The sequence below is a fragment of the Chrysemys picta genome, unplaced genomic scaffold (assembly GCF_011386835.1).
Source record: "Chrysemys picta bellii isolate R12L10 unplaced genomic scaffold, ASM1138683v2 scaf450, whole genome shotgun sequence".
Lineage (NCBI taxonomy): Eukaryota > Metazoa > Chordata > Testudines > Emydidae > Chrysemys > Chrysemys picta.
Window position 1 is genome coordinate 12,751 of NW_027053157.1, and position 23,035 is coordinate 35,785.

A 23,035-nucleotide genomic window follows, 5' to 3' on the forward strand; every position below is an offset into this window, starting at 1 on the left:
GGCTATCGTTAAAAAGTATTTCTGATATTTACATTACATTGTCTGTTTTTAAATTTCATACCATTATTCCTGGCTATATTACTGTAACAACATTAAAACTAGATTAAAATATTTAGTAAAAAAATACTTTGAACTATCAGTGTTCTCTACAACTGTCCCTTGCAATATGAAGTGTGAGTTTTAGTTGGCATTTTGGGTTTGATTTTATGATTTATTAGATACAGTATGGATAGATATTCATTAGACCTTAATGGCTATATTTTGCCTTTTCCTAATGAAGGAGTTCATGGAAATAAACGCAGTTAATGGACTCTATTCTTAAGAATATGTTGCTTGGAGCTATAATAATGATACTTCAGTCTCACCCACAATTTACTATTAATATTAAGCCAATGCAAATTTTGCAATAATATTTTAAAGTCATTTTTGAAAATCAGAGCTAAGATTTAGTGCCAAGGTGGGAATTGTACTTAAAATGATCATCAAATGAATATCATGGAACATGGTTATTTGTTATATTGCAGTCAAAAGTGCTAACAAGACAATAAGGCTTTAAAGTACAGCTTTTGAAGCTCTACAGTCATTTGCATTCTGAATAAAAGAAGAACTTGAACTAATTAAAGACCATTTGTTGAAAAAAGCATCATTTTGACCTTGTTCGTTTTAGTAACAATTTTTAATTTTATAAACATTCATACACTAGTGTAGTTTTAACTTCAACCCAAAAGTAAACTTCTTTGTTTCATTTCTACTTACAATTACCAAAAAGAAGAAATGCAAAATGTGGATCCAGACTGAGAATGGAACTTAGTAGAATTTTGATAATGTTTGAATCTGGGGTTTGTTTTGAGCCTATCTCTTCTTATACAAGGTGGGGAATGTGAGGGAAACCTCTCGTCCCCCAAAAGCAACACCCCCCCCAACCAACCTACAATTATCTTCATAGACTGAACCAGATAAAGTTCTAGTAGCTCTTGCTCCTTTCACAAATCTTACATGTCAGTGTTTAGGAACTCAGAGAAGTAGATTTCATCATTCAGACATCTCAAGTGTAGTTATTACAAATGGCTGACTACTGTCTCCTGAAAAATGCTATGTGAAAGCAAACTTACCATTTTCAAACTATTTTAAAAAACTCTAAGTAAGTAAGCCTAGTAACTACCCTGTGAAAGAGTGAAGGGTACAATTGTCAAAAGTGCTTTTCCTAAGTACCATTGACTTTCAGTGAAACTAAAGCTATGTCTACACTGTGTACCTTCCAGCATCACAGCTGCTCTTTGCCAACAGGAGAGAGCTCGCCTGCCGGCAAAATAAAATCACCCCCAATGAGACAGTGTCTCCCACCAACATAGCGCTGTCCGCACCAGCGCTTTTTGTCGGTAAAACTTTTGTTGGTCAACAGAACACTACCAACAAAAGTGCAGTGTAGACACAGCCGAAGATTCCAAAGTGCCCAAGGCCCAGATTTTTAAGGTATTTAAGTGTTCAAAAGAGATTTAGGCACTTAGGAGCCTAAATTCCATTGACTGTCAATGGGATTTTGGTTCCTAAGTGCCTAAATCCCTTTTGAAAATGAGATTTTGTCTCTTAAATAAGTTAGATATATGCTGAACACAGCAATACCAAAATACTTTAAACATCTGGGGTAAATCACTTTTGAAAAAAAATACTCTAAGTAAATAGTACTATTCCCATTTTTAGATGGGCAACTGGGGCAGAGAAATTACAAGACTTTCCCAATTTTAAAGAGGGAATCGGGCATGGGGCCAAGAAAATAAACAGTAGTTCTTGGCTCCCATGCTTCGCTCAAGCCACTAAACCACGTGTCCCTCAGATTAAAAGTGGTCAGTTGATTCCAATGCTACGCAGCCACAGGATTGGAGGCTCCCCGCCCTTTTTAATGAATATTTAGAAATCAGTCAGTGCCCCCTCAGAATTCCACTGAAATGCAATCATTTGTTTACTTGTGAATTATGTATTTAATAGGTTAGTAATGGTCTATTAATACAATTACATGCATTTATCATATTACAAGAGAAGAGAAAAGCACATTCCTGCATTACTGGAAACGGAAAGCAATTTGTCATTTTGGCCTTCCACAGAGAAGTAATCAAAGAACAAAAAGAAAGAAGAAAATAAGAGAATAGCCAGGATTTGACCTTATTAATTTTAAAGAGTGATCTTGCTCAGTTTGAAATCAATTTTTCTATTAACTGAATTGGGACCTTAAATGATACATTTAATTTCATATAAATGAGAAATAATTAAACTGTATTAGAAGCCATTTTTATTATATGGTAGAATGCCCCAAGCACCTAGGATCTGCAACAAAATGGTTTAACATTTCTCATTTTATCAACCATAACTCATTATCTAAATTAATAGCCACAGATTGTGGTTTCTGCCATGCAGGGGAGGGGGAAGCAAAAGGGAACAGCTATAGTGTTGAAGGGGGGAGGGCATATATGTCATTATACCTCTGAAGGACAGACTGGCAGAATGGCTCAGGGGAGTCAGTGCAAGTATTCTCAGCTCTAGTCTTTACTATGTGAGCTTCCCTAGTGCCAGCCACTGAACAACAGCTAACATGCTGCGCCCTAGCCAATGTTCCCTCTATTTTTTCCATCCATGTACAAAATGAATTTTGTTATGTTCACCAATATTGAGGTAATGTGTGGATGTGAATCACCAATAGAAACAAAAACCCTAGATATAATATATTTTTTAAAAAGTTACCATAGGGATAATTACTCCAGCCAGAACACGTTAGGCATTTTAGAACTCACTACTCAAAGAATAAAATTTAAGCATAAGAGAGGAATAAAAATTATGAAATGCATAGACCAGTCAAAAAACTAAAATAACAGCACTTTGAAGGAATAAAATCACAGAGACTTTCTGCAATGCACATATATTATCAAGAAGTAACAACAACAAAAACAGTGATACAAGTATGTGTGGGGAGGTGAGTGGGAAAGACAGAGTGTGTGTATGTGTGTGTGAGAGTCACACGTATGTGAGAGACAATATGTCTGTATGTGTGTATGAGACACACAGTGTGTGAGTGAGAGACACATTGTATGTGTGTGAGAGACACAGTGTGTGTGTGTGTGAGTGAGAGAGAGAGAGACATATGCTGCCCCTTTAAGTATGCTGCCCCTTTAAATAGATCGGCATTCACCAGTCTTAAGCCTGCTTGTTCAGAAACAGCAGCAGCCACCAGCAACCTCCATCCCACTTCCAAGACCTGTCATGTCCCTCCCCCACTCTGTGGAGATGCGGTGAGAGAGGGGGACACCTTGCTGTCAGAAACACCCCCACCCCTCCCCCCAAGAGACTCCTGGAAACAGCTGGCCAGGGGCTCCAAGGCAGAGGGTGTGGCAGTGGGGGGAGGGGCACCTGAAGTGCGTGGCACTTGATAGACTGCTGGGTGGCCACGCAGCTTAGAGGGAACTTAGGTCCTAGCCATACCACCTACCCAGCTGAGTATCTCCCCTCCCTCTTCTTGGTGCTATGGAGTATCACTGGGCACATTTGCCTGGCTCTGCCTACCATATAAGAAGAGCTAGATCATCACTCTACCTGGAAGGGAGGAGGGGAATGAAGCTCTTTGTATGCTTTTCCTCACTAATGCAGTCACACAGGGCAAGATAGAATGTAGTCCCTTATGTTGTTTCTGTGTTCCCTAAAATAATTGTAGCTAGTATTTTTATCCCATTTCACTACCAGTCTCTCTGATTTAAGTAAAAGACATTTTTTGTAACATTTTCAAAGGCACCTTGGTGGCTTAGCTTTCATCCCACTAACAGGCTCCTAAGTCACTTTGGCACTTTTGAAAATTTTAACCTTTGTCATTTTAAAACAGATTTTCTTTTTTTTAATAAGGAAGAATTTTAAATTAAATGGTGTGTAAACTATGAACATGTTGTGGGGAACAGACAGGTGTCAGAAAAATCAAAGTGAAATTCATGCTCTTTGTACAGCATTTTGCAGACATTCTGCTAGCATCATAATCCACTGAACTGATCCCTGAACTGTGATGAGCAAATATTTTGTTATTTTTTTCTGACAATCCATATTTGAATTCTGGATTAGAATTATTTATTTTCACACTCAGACTGTTTTAAGATTCCCCCAGTACCCTTTACATGCAAAAATTCTCATAACAAACATGTCCAAGAACTGAATTATCGTTGAGGACGTATCATACGCAGAGGTCAGAATTGATCACCCCTACTATACTGTATGTTTGCTTTGCTTTGAATTTCTGAGTCATTGGAAGGCCATTACTATCATTCACCCTACTGAAATAACTACAGACCACAACTTTAAAATGTCATCCAAGTAGATGATAAAAATAAAAATAGACCTCACTGGCACAGAAAGAAAAACAAAACATCATTATGCTTACCATATTGAATATGGCCATCGTTAATGTTATAGTAGTAGTTGTCAATGTGATAGTGATTCGTGGCCAGGGACGGTTTGCAATTATTCCAGATGATTTCAAAATCCACAACAGTGAAGCTGAGGCTTTATTGCTGCATTGCTAAGTATAGAAAATATGAAACACATAACAGCATGAGTATTCTTAATTCCTATGAGTTCCTTTAGGTTATAATTAAGAATGATCACAATTCTGAATGGCATTAATATGTAGGTCAATTAACTGAAAAGAACATTGCACAGAAGTGTTCAACTGTTATCTTGCCACAGTGGTTAATTATCTTATAAATTAAGAAAATTCTTGACATAATATCAGTCCTGGGATTTAGATTGCAAACTAGGTAATAGTTTATTAAACACCCACAATACAATACTACTAAATAATAAATCATAATGAAGAATATAAAATTAACACCAACATCATCATCACTATTACTAAACTTTTTAAAAAAATAACCAATGCCTGAAGGCCTCTCGGCATTTAAAGAAACAACCAAGGGTATGTTTTCACTGCACAGTTAATCCAGATCTCTTACTCAGGTTTTTGCCCCTACCACCCACACTGAAAAAACTCAGACCCAGGTTTGGAGGTGCTTTAAGCCCAGGCTAGTTTACACAAATGAGGACATAGATTAGAACCCACTCACGTTATTGAAGGATGCACGGAAAAAAACACTCCGTGCTGATAGTCCTCTAATGCCCTTCTTACAACTCCCTCTGCAGGATGGGCAAGTTTTCCCGCAATTGACACAAATGACTGAGAAAGTATCCTATAGCGTCTCAACACAAAGAACCAGGGATGTCTGTGTCCCCCACATGCCCTTCCTTCCCTCCGTCTCTCACAGGCAAATGTGGAAACAGTAAGGACACAGTAATGCAAGTAGGACTTTGTTGTGGGGATGTTCACATCCAAGTGAGGCTAACATGGGTGCTCAGACACAGGTGCCAATTACCCAGGTTGACTGTGCAGTGTAGATATAAACTAGCTCTTCAATGCAGGTTCAGGAATCGTCCTAACAGGAATGCAAAACTGTTTGCAAGAATGAGGTCTTTTAAATGGATATATTCGAAGTAGACCACAAAAAACATCAGAAAGTGGATCAAACCAAAAGCAGCAAAGATCTCCCAACAGTAATTCCCCCATATAATTATATAAATATTATGCTGACTTTTTAATATATATTCAAAACATATTTTTAGTCTTTTTAGTTTTAAAGACTTGTTTGCTGGTGCTTATTAAAGTTAAAGGAACGACATTTTAGGAAATTGAAGTCCTCTCTTCAGCCATTGGCAAAATAAAGAAACATGACAGCTCAGATAACAGTCTCACTTGAGCAGTGAAGTAAATTGGATGTGTATTGCAGATGGTTTTGCAGGTGGACATGCAACTGGGGGCACAAGTTGGCACTAACACTAACATTCCTTATACACAGGGCAAAAAAATATTATTGCATCTACCTCTACCTGCGTCAGTCTGCACCAATTTTTTTTCCCTTATGGCCTCTAATCATGTAGACACAAAGTCTAGAGGCACAAGATATTCACATAACATAAACATTATGTGGGCTATGAAACCAATATTAACTGCCCAAAGACTTCATTAACACAGAGTTATGGTTGCCCAATAGTACGTTGTGCCCTTCTAAAATGTCAAATTCAGCTACACTACAACCTCTGAAAGCTAGGAAATGAAGAGTTAAGGTACACACCAATCCATGACACAACCTTAACTCTGTCCTCTGCCCCAACATGCCAATAATACACATACTACCATTCTATCCTTACAGATAATAACCCCACATGTTGCCTTCCTTAGATCACAATCAGCCCCATTATTCAGGAAACAGGTGAAGAGCATGAGTCATGATTACATTATCTCAACTGCTTATTAGAGTCTTTCATCTTGCCTCTGTTTACTAATGCTAATGTCCCGGACAATATTTCTGCATAAAATCTGAGTCTGCCTGTGGATTTCAGAGCACTTTAAAATTATTGATCTTAAATCAGAAATTTTGGTCTCAGAACAAAATCACCACAAGAATCACCTGCAGGACATAGGCAGAGAACAAGGAATATGTGCAATACTCATTCTCTGAAGCTCCCAAGAGCAGGGTTGAAACTCTCAGTTAATAGATATAGCACAGGTTCAATGGCCACAGCACGCCACCTACTGACATCCAATTACCTGGACAATCGCGTCCCAGAAACCTTCTGCCTTGCAAAACAGCCCTGGTTTTGCTCCAAATGCCCTTTTTACTCACTCATATCAGTTTGGGTTGATCCGCTTTCTCTAGATGGAGAGGATTATAGAATTGCAGTACTATAGTTCTGTGCAGTAAATCTGAGTTTTCTTTGTTAAAATCCATTGTCAAACTGAATCAAGCTATTAATACATTAATATGTCAGGAATCATGTGAACAAGCTACAGTCTCTTGTGTACCTGCAGGGCTCTTCATCCCGAGAATAGTACTTGACATTATATATATATTTAAAAGGCTAATGGACTGAATTTTGTATAATTTCTTTTAAAATTTACTCTTCTGGTTTTTTTATTATAACAATAGTGATATTTATTACTACATGTACAGACAGCAGATTTATTTTATGAGGAAAAACTCTGGAGACTACATTGCATTTCAGAAAACAATACATTGTGTAACAAATAAAAATTATCAATCAAAATTTATTTTGGTGCTTTCATCAGGTTCCTTTCTTATTTTTGTTATTGTTAGTGTCATCTTGATACTGTTGAATCTACGTATACTGTTACCTTTGAAGAAAAATGTGGAAACAGCCACTTTGTGACTTGAGAAACAAAGTTGTGGCAGGTTATTTCCAATCCCCAAAACCTTTTAGGAGCACATCACAAAGTTTCAAACTTTCATTTTGTATAGTACACCAAACCAAGATATTTTTAGAAAACTTCCTTCTAGAAGACAAGCCAATTTAGATTGGAAGATCTATCTGTCCATGGAAGAAAAGAAAATTGCAATCTTGATTTTGGTAGATGTATCAGTCAGTTCCATTATTCATTTTAAGTTAGAAGAGTTCAAAGTGCTGAAACCACTCTTTTTTCTTAAGACTTTCATTTCCCGCTTCCAAGACTGCAGAAGTGGCTAAAAAATGCTGTTTTGTTCTCAAAAAGCTAGGAACAAAAATGCATGGATTATAAAATGGGTCTACCGTAGCTCTCCTAATGTAACATGGCTTTACATAAGGAATGTAGCCAAATAGTAAATGTGTAATTTGAACACATTCTTACATTAGATTTCTCAGAACATCATTTAATATATAACTGTTAGTCTAATTAACAAATGGGTTGCTTCCACCAAGCCACATTGTAGGAGTATGTGCCTAGTCACACAGTTAACAAAACACTTCGAAGGCAGTCTTGACTCAAAGGCTATCTACATGGATAAAGGTGTGTATTCATTCTCTCTGTGATGGCTAATGTCCTTGAATCCCAGGGATCACTTAGCTAGGAGAATGACAGCTTCAATAGTGTGCATTCACACTGCTCCCATGTTTGAAATCTTTAGGACTGGTACATAAATTTTGGCTCTTATCCTCACAGATCACTGTTCTCTCAACAGTGCTTTGGGAGTTTTGGCCGGAGTGGAAAAGATCAAGGAATCAGTTCTTATCAGAGTAGTGAGTATTAGAGAAGGAATAAATAGGTTTTGTTTGTTTTCTTTTTGTAACTTGTCTTGCAATTAGGGGAATAATCAAATTGGGTATTCTTTTATGTAACTAAGTTTTGCCCAGGGGAACATCCTCTGTGTTTTGAATCTGTTGTCTGTGAGAGGAGCTGGTATGTTAATCTCTCCCAGAGGTTTGTCTTTCACCTTTCTTTTCTTTAATTAAAAGCCTTCTTTTTAAGAACCTGATTGATTTTTCCCTGTTTTTAAGATCCAAGGGGATTGGGTCTGAACTCACCAGGAATTGGTGGGGGGAATTAGGGGGTTAGTTAAATTCTCCTTGTGTTAAGATCCAAGGGGTTTGGATCGGTGTTCACCAAGGAATTGGTGGAGGAGTCTCTCAAGGCTACCCAGGGAGGGAAAGGTTTTGGGGGGGAAGACAGAGTTTCCCAAATAACTCATAAACCATTTGGGTGGTGGCAGCCAGACCAGATCTAAGCTGTTAATTGAGCTTAGGGGTTCACATGCAGGTCCCCACATCGGTACCCTAAAGTTCAGAGTGGGGGTGAAACCTATGACAGTGCTTTGGGAGACTCGGTGCTTAGCCATTGTTCAGCCACTGGTGGCAGAGGAAGAGCACTGCTAGCTAGCCTTCTACAGTGTGGCTCTGTAGAGGCAACTACATGAAGGAAAAAAGAAGTGTATCTCTGGTTTTCCAAATCGATTTGTTCTAGAGATCTGCACAGTCCCTGTTCTTTGGAGCTTAAGTAGTAAAGCTTCTGAACATAGAGAAGAACTTAGGAATAGTTAAAGAGTGAGTGGTGTTTACACCCTCAGATGATGATTCAGTCAGATGTCCTAGACATCTGTACATGCCTCCTAATTGTCAGCTACTGCTTAGAAGTACCACAAACAGTTAGATGGTCCTGAAAACTTAATTCTCTCTCTATAGAAGCTGGCTGCTCTTTTGACATTCAGGGTGTGTAATCTCGTTTCCATTGTACAGGAAACACAGGTAGTGATAAAGATAATTTTAATGAAAATCACCTACAGTTTCTGACAGAAGTTTTAGGTGATTCTTTAGTACAATTTTGTTCTTTTGAAAGATGGTCTATAGTGGGTTTGCCATAAGATCCTGAAACTTTAAGACCTTTCCAGCTGAGGTGCCAGCCAATGACACAGAGAGTGCAAAGACAATGAACTAAGAAGTGCACAACTTAGTATTTATATAGCAAAACTACTTATAATAGCACAAGTAAACCAGAACAATGACTGCAGAACAACATATAAAAATATGCAGTACACCAACTACAGCTTTGGAAAAATACATAGAAAAGTAGTGAGAGGGAATCCACAAAGTTAAAAGTTCATTTCAGATGGACATCCAAAAGTTTAGCTGCTAATCCAAACTATTTATTTTCATGAGGCACCACATCAAATTATGTGGCCTTCCATCCCTAAACAACTCCTCTCTTCTGTGACAAAAACTTTCTGGATTTCCCCCATTTTATATTGTCTATTTGGTGGATACAGTGATCTGGCATCCCCTTCTGACTTCTTTAATGGATGACAACTCTTCTCAATGGCAGAGAAAGCAGGTCTGAATGACTTCTGCTGACCACCCTGAAACCATGGGATAGCCCCAAACAGGGATTCTGAAGGAATACCATGCAATTTTCATCATATGATTAAACCCAATTAATAAAACTCAAAACTTAAAAATACACCATAAAAAGCTTCACTGAAATTTTCACCGACATCCACATAGTGAAATAATTTGTGCATCTTTGACAAAATCTTTGTCAATGTGAAAAATTCTGCAAAAAAATCCCTGACAAACTTGAAAGGAAGCAAGTGCTGAGTATGAATTCTGTGACTAATATTTTGCACAGTGCTAGATGAAACCATACCAGAACTTAAGTGAAATAATGTGAGTAGTCTGAATCCTGGCAAAACACTACACAACCACCACAGTTCAGTACTACTGGAAAATTAGGCAAAAGTTTGATTCTGGAAAGCTCAATACAGAGGGATCACTGAATTTCAGAACTGAGTTGTATTAACAGAAAAATCAGTTACTAACCTTTCATAACTGTTATTCTTCTAGATGTGTTGCACATATCAATTCCACTATTCTAGTGTGCACATCCCACACACAGTCACCGTATATTTTTCTCTCAGTGGTATCTGTCAGGGTGGTTCAAGAGCCCTCTACTGCTGCAAAAACCACGGGCAAAAATAAATGGCCCAGCAGACCCAGAGCTTCCTCAGTTCCTTCTTTCTGGAAACTCTGATGTTGAGGATAGGAGGGTGAGTTGTGGAATGGACATGTACAACGTATCTTGAAGAACAGTTATGGAAAGTTAGTAATCATTTTTTGTTCTTTGAGTGATTGCCCATGTGCAGCCCATTCCAGGTGACTCCCAAGCAGTAATATAAGAGGAGGGATCGGAGCTCATGTACACACAGATGGCTTGAGCAAATTTGGCATCATCTCTAGAGTATCGGGTGGTGGCATAATGGGAAGTGAAAGTGTGCACCAGGTTGCTGCTTTATAAATGTCCTGAATAGGGATCTGCACTAGGAATGACATTGAGGATGTTTGTAATCTTGTGGACTGAGCAGTCATCTTGTCTGGTGGTGAAATGTCTGCCAGATAATAATGAGATCAGATACAGGATGCTATCCAAGATGAACTTCTCTGTTAGGAGATAGGAAGAACTTTCATTCTGTCTGCTGTAGTCACAAACATTTGGGTGGACTGATAAAATGGTTTAAGCCTGTCTATGTACAACGGTAATGCTCATCTAATGTCCAAAGTGTGTAGCCGTTGCTCATCCTTATTTGCATGTGGTTCTGGGTAAAAAACAGATACATAAATTGACTGATTGATCTGGAAATTTGAAAGTACTTTAGAGAGAAAACTCAGATGTGGGTATAAGTACAACATATCTTTAGAGAAGACTGTATATAGTGGTTCGGATGTGAGGGCACACAGTTCAGAGACCCTTCTGGCAGAAGTGATAGCAATTAGGAAAACCACCTTCCAGGAAAGGTATAGTAAAGGCTCAAATGGTAGTTCTATAAGTTTATACAAGACTAAATTCAAGTCCCAAGGGGGAATGGGCTCCCTTAATTGAGGATACAACCTTTCCACGCCTTGAAAGAATCTGACTGTCATGTCATTAGAAAAAACAACAGTTTTCCACACGAGGGTGGAAAGCTGCTATTGCTGCCAGGCGAACCTTGATAAAGGAAATTGCTAAGCCTTTCTGCTTCAGGTGCAGCAGATAGTTGAGTATATGCTGTATAGATGAATGCATCCGTGAGACTCCAGCATGATATTATCAGATAGAGAACCAATTCCATTTTGACAGGTAGGTGGCCCTGGTGGAGTGCTTTCTGCTATACAGTAAGACGTCATGATCTTGTTCTGAGAAAGACTGCTTTTTGGGATTTAACCATGGAGCTTCCAGGCCATTAGCTGAAGAGATTGCAGGTTCAGGTGGGGCAGCCAACTGTAGTCTTGGGAGATCAGATCTGGGTGCAATGGGAGTAAGATTGGAGTTGCCACTGAAAGGCCCAGTAGAGTGGAGAACCAGTGTTGGTGGAGCACACTGGGTCTATTAATATAACTCGAGTGTGGTCCCACTTGATCTTTAGTGGGATTTGGAGAAAAGCATAGTGAAGTTTTTCTGCCCAGGGTAGAAGGAAGGCATGTGTGATGGAGCCCAGACTGTGGCCTTGCAGGGAACAGAACTGGTGCCATTTTCTGTTGGTCTATTTGGGGAGACTATATCTGAGGAAAGGAATCACTTGTGGTAACTCAAAAATGACCTGCTTAAGCCGTCTGCTAGCTTGTTCTGCACCCCAGAAGGTAAGAGGCCTCAAGGTTGATTGAATGGGCTATTCAAAATACCCACAGGTGAATTGCTTCCTGACAAAGGAGGGATAAGTGAGCTCCTCTCTGTCCATTGAGGTAAAACATTGCTGCTGTGTTATCTGTAAGAACAAACTGGTTTCTCGATATGAGGCAGGAAGATGAATTACCCTGAGTTCTCTGACATTGATATGAAGAGTGAGCTCCCTCGAGGACCAAACCCCCTGAATTGGGGGGGCGGGATGACAGGTGAGCTCCCCACCTGAGAACTGCCATGTTTGAGACCAGAGTCACTGAAGGTTGAGGACAGAAGATGGGAAAACATGCACAAACATTGAGTGGCTCCAACCACCAATTCAGTAAAAATAGAACCCACAAAGGTACTGTGAGCACAGTGTCCAGATGAAGACAGCTTGGTGAGTACACTGAAGCCAGCTAAGTCTCGAGAGGTCTGAGGTGCAGCCTCACATATTGTACTACATTTGTGAATGAGGCCAGTGCCCTAGCACCCCCATACAGTTTCAGGCTGCTGTGACTCGATGAAATGTGAGGTCTGTCACTAAAGATTTACTACTCCAGAATCTTGACTCTTGGAGGAACATTCTGGCCTGGGTAGACTCCAACACTGCCCCTAACAGCACAATCCTCTGTCCTGGGCAAAGAGTAGACTTGTCTGCATTGGTAAGCAGACCTAGGGCCTTGAAGGTTGACTGAATGAGCTGAACACTGGATATAACTAGAGCTTTGGACCAAACCTTGACTAACTAATCTTCCAGGTAAGGACAGACCTGCACTCCTATTCTCCTCAGGAATGCTGTCATCATGGCCATACATTTTGTGTATCTGAGGAGCTCCAGACAGACTGAATGGAAGAATCATAAACTGGTAATGTGAGTGCTTCACTATGAACATGAGGCGCTTTCTGTGCCCTTGGTATATTGACACATTAAAGTAGGTGTCTCTTAAATCGAGGGCAGCATATCAGTCTCCAGGATCCATGTAGGGAATAATGAATGCCAGGGTGATCAGGGTAAAAACATAATCTTTTTGAGATAGTCGTTAAACTGACACAGATCTAAGATAGGTCTGAGATGTTCCTTTGCTTTTGGGATTAGAAATAATGGGAGTAGAAAACCTTCCCTCTTAAATTTTGTGGAATCTCCTCTATGGCTTCCACCTGAAAGATCGATTGAACCTCCTGGACCAGAAGTTCTTTGTGAGAGTGGTCCCTGAAGAGGCAGAGGAAGGGAGGGTGGGAAGAAGGGGTAGAAATAAACTGGATGATGTATCCCACTTCTAGAGTGCTCAACACCCAATGGTCTGTGGTGATACAGGACAAGGTCTTGAGGAAATGGGAAAGGCAGTTTGCAAACAAAGGAAAAAATGGGATATGGCATCCTGGGAACTGGCATGGCATCCCTGAGCATCATATCAAAATGCCTGCTTAGAACCCCCTAGATGACTAGGTGTGGCAGACATTGATACAGAGGCACAAGGGGGAGGTGGTCTATGCCTATAATGTCTACCCTTTTTTCGCTGCAGGTCCTGTCAGACCACTGGAGCAGAATACCAGAGAAGTTGCTGAGGTCGGAAGTGGCTCCTGATGTGTACAACTTGCAAGACTTAGAAGTTGCCTTTGTGTCCTTTAACCCAGGGAGCTTAGCAACAGTTTGCTCCGAAAAGAGCACGGAACTCTCAAAGGACAGGTCCTGCAGTCTGTTGGACTTCCTTCAGGAGCCCAGAGGACAGCAACCAGGAGCTCCCACACCTGGCCACTACCGAAACCATGGACTTAGAAGCTGAGTCAGCCACATACAGAGCAGCTTGAAATGAGGCTCTTGCCACTGCTTTTCCCTCATCCACTAGTGAGGAGAACTCCTGCCTAGCATCTTCTGGCAGCACGTCTTTAAATTTCAGCATGGATTCCCATACATTAAAGTCATACCTGCCTAAAAGTACATGCTGGTTTGCAACCCCGTAGAATAAACTTTCCTACCGAACAGGTCTAACTTTTTTGAGTCTTTTGATTTTGGGGTTGCATCCTGATGCCCCTGCCTTTCCCTCTCATTGGCAACAGATACTACCAGGGACACTGGGTGGGTGGGGATGGGAGTAAAGGACACATAACTTTGTGTGGGCACATAAAACTTGCGCTCAGCCCTTCAGAAGAGGGCGGAAGGCATGCAGGGGTCTGCCACAGCCACTTTATTGGGTTCATAATGGTGAAATTGAGAAGCAGGGCCACTCTGGAAGGACCTGCAGTGGCTAAAATATCAACCATGTGGTGAAAGTATTTGTTTATTTCCTCTACCTGTATGCCTGGGATTCAGGAAACCCTCTTTAACAATTCTTGATGTGCCTTAAAATCATCTTGGGGAGGCAACATGCACCCTCCTGTGACTGCTATGTCAGGGGAGGAGGAAGAGGAGGCCAGCATTAGCTGCAGATGCTCTTTGTCTATTTCTTGATCTGCAAGGTGCTGTTGAGCTGGTTCTTGATGCCTGATACTGAGGTTGGTACCGGAGTCAGGAATTGGTGCTGCCCAGTGGGTAGGTGCACATGTCTTTTTGAGGTTCCAAATATGAGTGCCTGGAATACAAATTGGAAATGGGGTGACAGGCCCATAGATTCCAAAAAGGCCACTGGACAGAGTTAGGTCCTCAGTGACCTTCTGTCCAACCACTTGATTGTACTTCTGTTACCGGATCCATTGAAGGATGGAAATGTATGGAGGAGGGGTAGTGAGAGTGGCTCCAAGAATGAGAAATGTAGGATCCAACTTGTGATTCAGAAGAAGGATGACATTCCTTCTGCGTCATGGAGGCACAGTTCCAGACAGTGCCGGTGACAGGTGCCGAGGCCCACAGAGAGGGGAGCATTACAGGTTTTCCCTTTGACAGTACCGAAGAGCAAGATGTCAGAAGTACATGAGACTTGCATGGTACTGAGCACTGTAGCAATCCTGCTGGTTCTCCTATATCCACTGGCACCAATAGCATCCACTCTTGTACTGCGTCTGCTGGCACTGACATGATCAGGAAGTCCCTGGCAGCTGCAAATGCCACTGGCATTGTCAGTACCGAGACAGTGTTGGTATAGTGCAGTGCTGCAGATGTGGAAGGTGCCACCAGACACCAGACTGAGGTGTCAATAGAAGAAGTTTTACAACAAATGGATAAATTAAACAGTAATATGCCACCAGGACCAGATGGTATTTACCCAAGAGTTCTGAAGGCACTCAAATATGAAATTGGAGAACTACAGGATTGGCACCTTGTCGACTAAATGACTGGCAAGTGACAGACATTCAGCTATGTAAGTAGGCTACTATTTGTGCAGTCCTCTTTGTTAATACTCGTAAACAAAACCTTATAATCAAGAATTTGAACTAATCAGAACACTGCATCCCTCTAACAGCTTCAAACTTCCAATACCATTGGTACAATGTGTGTGACTACTGCAAAGGTAAAGCTCAAAATCAAGAAAATGGTTTCACATAAGCAGTGCCTTACACTAGTACTACTTCCTCTGTTGTGCTCGGAAGTATATTTTGTCTTCTACCAGCTTTGTAAGTGGTGTATGCACTAACAATGATATTTACACTAGTGAACTGCAAATACTTTTAAATAAACTATTTCTGATTAACATGTACATTCTATGTAAATAGATGTGAAGGTTGTGCATCACTGCTACAGAAGATGACCAAACATTTAAATCTGAGCTCATACACCTCATTGTAACAGTTCTACCCTAATACAAATTAATAATAATAACATTAATAAATTCTCTTTACAGCTCTTGAGTACAATAAAAATACACTTTAAAAATAAGAGCAAATGTGAGCATAGACATTTCAAAGTTAAGCCAATGCCTTTATAGGCATGGGAAAAAAATCATCATGAAGAGCAATTGTTTACTTTAGGGAAGAGATAACAGAAGGGAGTATGATAAATATATGCAAAACAAGGATTGGGAAAGAGAAGGTAGGTAGAGCACTTATTTGTACTTGTTCATAATACGGGAACAAAGGGAACAATTTCCAGGGAAACTGAAAGGCTGCACATTAAAAATTAATAAAAGAAAATACTTTTTTCACCCAATGCACAATTGGAATGTGAAACTCTTTGCTACAGAATCTCTTTGAGTCTAAAAATTTGCAGCACTGAAAAAAGAACTGGGGTTTGTAAGGGCTATAAATCCTCATGTTTCAGGCCAATCTCTAACTAAAGAGGGTTAGGAAGAAACTTTCCACACTGGGCAAGTTATTGTATAACTGTCTACTCTTGCACATTCCTCTGAAACATCTGATATTATTCACGGTCAGAGACAAGTTATTGGTCTAGAGAGGCCAATGGTCTGATCTAGTACGGTATTTTCTAAAAGGAAAGAATTCTAAGTTGTGGATGCAATGTGCTGGACACTTCAGAACCACTATATTTTCAAGGGATGGCTCTGTATGCATACTTGATCAATAACCTCAGGTGTTGAACTGCAGCGCTCTGGAACAGTGTGATCAATGGGCCATTAACTTATTATGATGAAGTGAAAATCAAGTATAAATCTCCTACCTCATGATGTATTAACTGAGTTCCAAAAATATCCTTATAGTCACACAACCCTTAACGTCTTTAAATGAATTATTCTCTGAAGAGCATAAGTATTTTTCATGTTCTCTTTCCCATGAAAAGAAAAGGAAATGTGCAAGAACTGTTAATGACTGACAGTCATTTCACATCTTATTCCCTTTGCAAGGATGACAACCATTTAAAACCAGAACAGATTGAGAGGGCAAACAGGTGTCATTTAAGTAAGATGTGTGCACAGTGTAATGACAGCCAGATGTCCTTAATTTCAACCAAGCAAAACCCAAGAGCATTACTATGGCAAAAAATATTGGTGTTTCCACTTTAAATCCTCAAGAGGTTTTTAGCATTTCCCTTAAATATTTGTCCAAGATTGAAATTTGGCATGCCAAGACTCAAGAAGCTTAGGAAATTAATTAGTTATTTATTTTTTAATATTTTAAAATGAAATCAATTGGCAATTTTAAGTTATATGAAAGCACACACACAAAACTAGGAGGACAAATGCTGCCCTCAGTTGTGTGTACATGTTTCCTGTTGACATAAATGCATGCAAGTTATCTGAGAGCAGAATATGGCCCTGAAAATTTGTTTTAAATTGTGTTCCAGGACCTTATTAAAGGAAAAACTCGCTTTGCGGCTGCCATCTCACACACTTTCTCAGGAGCAACTGGAAGGGTCTCCAAAACATGTATCTCTGGAGATCAGGGATGGCAGAACTTATTGTGCCAAACAACTGTAAATATTTGCTTTTTTTCAGATTGGTCAACAACAACAACAACAACAACCCACCATGATTATAATGTAGGTAGATAAATCCTGTCTTCTCAAAATACTGAAAATTAATGGGAAAATGGTTTCCTTCTATAAAAGCACGAAGGCCAAATATGAGAATCTGTGCTGGCCTGAACATTTCAGGCTGCTCTTTTCAGTGGCAGAGCATTTGTAGCTGGTGGGTCAGATTTCAAATCTGCAATGGCAATGGCAAAAGGGTGTAACTTGAGCTCACGCACATAGCTTGGTTGCAGTGAGGGATGCTGGGATTCTGCAGTGCAGAAGAGAAAAAGTTAGACACATGCACTGGGAGAGGAAGACAGCTATGAATGATGGCCCAGCTGTTTTCCAGTTTCTCTTTTCCATTGACTTACCATATCAGGCACACAATTATGGTGCACAATAAATAACAATAATGGTGCTAATAGGAATGGTTATAATAATTCACAGCTATAATATAATAATCTACTTTGCAGATGCCAATAAGCTGCTTACTGACAGCCAAACCCACAAGGCACAAATAGAAATAGTGCCCCCCTTCTTGCAGATGCTCAGGTCAGCAAGAAATCTCACAGGTCACACAGATATAATCCTGGTTCCTCCTTCAGGGGAAACATATTTTCTCTGTATATTAGAAAATATATGAAAAATATATTGTGAGAATTGAAAATAAATATTAGATATTATTAAAGTGGCACCATTTCTGGATACTGCCTAATCTTATTGGAACTCTTTAGGGCTGCTCCTTTAAAAGAAAAGCCCCAGAAAAATATGTTTGTATTCCCCCATTAGTTAGATGAACAAGCAAAGGCTCCAGTGGAGCAGGTCTTCCAATATCATTTGACTTCAATATGCCAGGACCCTGACTCCTGTTTTCAGAACTGAGCTGTCCCATTAAGAACAGTGCCCCATCAACATACATTTCTGCTCAGTCCAAAGCACTGCAGCCTGCCATGTAGCTCTGCTGGAGCAATCTATTTCTTATTTCCTTCTTTTTGCTCTCAGGGAAAATGGGAGACCGAGGTTTAAGTCCCTGCTCCAAATCAGGCAGAGCAGGGATTCAAAAACAGATCTCCTTCGTTCCAGGTGACCACAATGAACTAGTGGTTATTCTGATCCATAGCAGCAAGTCAGCCCCAAAATTCCCACCATGCTTTCCCCGAGCTGCCTTTTGTGCAGGTCAGACTACTCTGGTTTTTGTGCAGGTTAGGCTATGTCTAATATCAGTCTGCATAGGTGAGAAAGGCAGGGGAACACATTGTTTGAGAATCCTGCTGGGGTCTAGTTCCGAGCTAAGGCTCCGAGCAGCTTGCTAGCTATAGGGTGGCCTCAGGTCTAGGCAGCTTTGTGCATTCCTGCCTGTGGGGATTCAGGTGCCTACAGGAGTAGGCAGCAACTAAGCAGTGGTTTAGTGAATGTTAACTGTGTCTACATGTTGGACATAGACACCTAAAGAGGAAGGTGTGTACGTCCTTTGTGAATCTAGCCCCTGGTTCCCTTTTTTCTTGCTCTGACTCCAATCCCCATTCCTTCCATGTTTTACTTTATAATGAGGTACAGTTAGGAGGTATGACTCCACTTATCTTCCCCCCATAAACATATTATTTGTTTTCAAATAACAGCCTTTTCTCTGTTTTGGAGCTTGAAGCCAACCATGCAGATGTATATGGAGAGCTGAGGATTAAGTACAAGAGAACCTTTACAGGTTTAAATTAACAAAACATACTCCATTAATTCAGTGACAGCTAGAAACTTGGGTCTAACTTCATTCATTAAATCTTTAAAGGGCTATTAATGTGGCTGATAAGCATTGGTGTTCCTGCAGGATTCTTGTTCTTCTCCATGAACTGTCTTGTCTCTGATAGAATTCACCCATCTCTGGATACTGTAAAGGGGCACCCTCAACTTAAAAAGCAACAGTTGCCAATTGCTTTTTACCAACTATAGTACAAGTAATGCTGCGTAAGATTACTATACATGAAAGAGGTTAGAGGAAAAAAATCTAATATTTCAGTTTATTTACTTTGGGCACTTGATAGCATTATGTGTATAGTCACTTTCACTATTTCCTCTGTAAAATCAGTACATCTGTTTTCTCTCTTGCTTGTGTAAATCTTTCACACTAGGAGAAAAGTTTGAAAGAATGATTGTAAAAAGCACAACTGACAGAGGTGGAAAAGGGGCATGGGAAAGGTGAAGTATCTGAAGTATCTAGTTAGCTCATTTTTTTAAAAAAAATTGACTAGATTTCAAGTAATAGTGTCATTTAAATCATCTGATTATGAGTTTTATCTCCTGACTGCATACAAAAATATTTCTAAAAGGCAAAACATTTGTTTAGCAAATGCATTAGATTGTATTCAGGGTCAAGTGTTTTCAAATAACATTCTCAGATAAGATCCTATCACCCTTGTAAGGGCTTCTCCCTTCAGTCTCTCAAAATTCATATTACATAAACTGAACATTTTTATGCAATCAGCATATACTCCAGAGGGTGAAATCCTGGCTCCTCTGAACTGAATGGGAGTTTTGCCGTTGATTTCAATGGAGCCATGACTTCACCCACTACATTTTTTTCATGAAGAAACTATAAACATTTCCAGTGGAGTGTGCTTCAAGCAAGGTTTGTTTACCAAGTTGTGTTGTTTCTCTCCTTAGTTAGGGGTATATTAAATATTATTTAAACAGGAAAAATAAATTAAAATGATTCTCCAGTTCTTCATCTTTCCTCCCTGTGAACATTAAAATGATTCTCCAGTTCTTCATCTTTCCTCCCTGTGAACATATGTGCATATGTTGTACACAGTTAATCACCAATTAAGCGTGAGAATTTTTGTGGCAGACTCTTGTTATCATAATGACAGCACTGTTCTGAAGCCTTGTGTAACAGAGGTTAATACTATGTAAAATATCCATCAGTTATTGTTTTATGATACTGAATCTGTTTAGTTTAGTAGGAATGAAACTGTAGGTTTTTGAAATCCTAGGAATCAGGTTTCTCTTACAAAACATTAAAAAATACTGTGCTACCAAAGGACCTCTCCTAATAACTAGAGAGGCATATTGAGCAATATATATCACATGCATTTAGACCCAGACTTTCCAGGTCAGCTCATGGTAATGGCCAGACTCTAATCTCAGATGCATTGTCAGCATTACTATTTATTTAAGAAATTTGCTACTGGCCATGTAACCAAGTACATGTTTTTAAAACCTCCTTATACATGAATATAGGATCTTATCTCATGTATAGTTGTGGTGAACTGTATTGTGTACTAGTTTCCCTGTCTTGACAGCAACCCCACAAAATTCTTGGGATGGTGTCTATCCAAAGAACACATCTTTTCTTCGGAAGCATAACCAAACTTAATTTTCAAACAATCTTGTTTTCGGTTTACTTCACATATCAAGTCCTTTTTCATTTACAGGTGCTCCTTGATTTTTGAAAGGAAGATTGATATCACCTGTTTTATATGCATCTCAGTGCTCTGCTTATTCCTAAAAATATTTTTATGGAATTCTTTAGTTAAGACTTGGAGTTCTAGCTTAGTATCCTCTAATTTTCTCACACCTGAACTAACTTATACACGGACTGATTGCTCCTCTTGTACTAGGGTCCTCAATTACCTCATTCTTACTGAGACCCCAAATACAACCACTTATTCTCCATCAATCCCAGACTCCTCTCTTTTCTTCCTGCTTCAGTTGAGTCTCTGATTGGGTAGAAAGTGCAGAACACCAATACACTCCGACTGATACAAATGTACCAGTCGGAAATAATCCTATGATTGGTTTCAAAATGGAAGAAGCCACTGGCAAATAAAGACTAAAGAATACGTTTAAAGAATCGGAAGAGCTTAATTTTGATTTAATATGTCTGTGAGATGACACAGGATGAGTGGCGAAAACACATATTAAGTAATTAATGTGGACTTATACCATAATTATATAAATAATGTCCACTTAGATTTTTGTTAAATATTAAGAGCCAAATTCAGCTTTCATTTACACCATTGTAAAGCTACAACCACTTCCTGGCTCTCAAAGGAGATACTCTGTATCTACCTCAGCATGACTGAAAGAAGTATTTTGCCCTAAAACAATAAATATTTGTTAAACATTCTCTTAGCATTTAACAAAATATCATGTTAACATGCTGTTCAAATGCAATATTTAAATGATCTTTTATGTACTTTACAGAGAAGAAATTTGCCAACATCTTGCATTAAGTATGAGAAATACTCAAATTCTACACATTAACAGATGGGCTAATAAGTAGATAGTAACATTAACAGATCATAGGCAACAGTATTTTAATATCAAATTTCAGTATATAGTCTTCTGTCACGATATTTAAATTACAATAAATATTAAATTTCTTATTAAATACAGATTACACAGTTGTTTAATATTTAAAAATCACACAAAAATTCCATTACAACATGAAAGTATTTCCCAGGTAAATAAAAAAATATCCCAGCCCTCATCCATGCAAAAGCAAAAAACTCTGCACCTTACAAAATAAAGCAAATCAGTGTATTTACTATGCAAACCTGTCAGAGAATCTGCCCCCAATTGATATCACTGTATGCAAAGATTGTCATCACATTGACATTTTCTGTTTTCAGATCATTCAAGAAGCTGAAAGTAAATTAACCTAGGTGAATAAAGCCCTAGGAGACCTGGACCTCCATGCCTTACTCAGGGAAAATCCCCACTGAAACTAATGGGAGCTTTGGTACAAACAGCAGGAATAGGTCCTTATTAAACTGGCATTTTTCAAAGGTCACAGGATCTGGAAAAGACAGGAGGTGCTATGATCTGGCTTCTTATATATAAGAAACTGTATAGATCACTGAGTTAATATTTTCTGATTACTTACCAAAAGCTGTCCAGCAAAACAGATAAAAAGAATGAAGGAAAGCAAGAGAAATGCCACGCCAAAGGAAATTCCAAGGATAGATGTTCTATGAGACAATAAGAAAAAAAGTTTATTAGCCATTATGCAAACGATGTACACAAATCTACAGTGCAGACTTTTTTTGTTCAGAATGTTGGTAAAGACAGTTAGAAAATAATATCCCAGGCATTAATTCTGCCTAAGATGCAATTTTCCAACATCAATTACCCAGGGAAACAAATCCAATATTTTACCAGAAGGCTAATAAGCACTACTTCTTAGTAAGGGGCTATATTCTGTGTGCCAAATTACAATTTTTTAAATCCAACCATATCAGCAAGATTGCATTTTTAAAAAAAACAAACAAACACATTTTAAAAATATGGTAGCTATGTTCCCACCCCACCGCCATTCTCTTCCTTCTCAACAAAGGCTGAGCCATCTTCTGTTCACATTTTCCAAAAAATGATACGTTGGGCAGAGTCCAAGCCTGGAAAATTTCTGCCCATGAAGAGCTTCAGAAAATTAGGAATGACTGAAAACAGTGACTTATAACATTATACCACTTTATATAGCTGTTGATAGTGATTTCTGCATTGCTAAATGTTATTGTAGCAAAGGCAATTGATTTCTCCTCTCCTGCAGATATAATATAAGATATTAAACACCAGTTGTCTTTACAAATTCTTAAATGGGAGCAGACAACTATAGTATGTTTTCCTATAGAAACTCTGCATTAGAGGAGAATGTTATTGCTAACCTACTGCTATTTAATTATTTTAGAGTCTATTTAAATCCAAAATTAACAGTAATA

The 23,035-nt window shown here is 39.1% G+C and overlaps 1 protein-coding gene across 1 annotated transcript in view; it reads right to left on the bottom strand.

Moving 5' to 3' along the window:
• Window positions 1-3,198: 3,198 nt before the first annotated feature.
• Window positions 3,199-23,035, bottom strand: part of LOC135978795 (adenylate cyclase type 2-like) — a 34,788-nt gene continuing 14,951 nt past the window's right edge. Inside the window, exons 3-4 of the mRNA XM_065579569.1 lie at window positions 22,204-22,288; window positions 3,199-4,549 (exon numbers count right to left, since the gene is read on the bottom strand). Coding sequence (XP_065435641.1) covers window positions 4,337-4,549; window positions 22,204-22,288 — 298 coding nt within the window. The 3' untranslated portion in view covers window positions 3,199-4,336. The remainder of the gene's footprint in view (window positions 4,550-22,203; window positions 22,289-23,035) is intronic.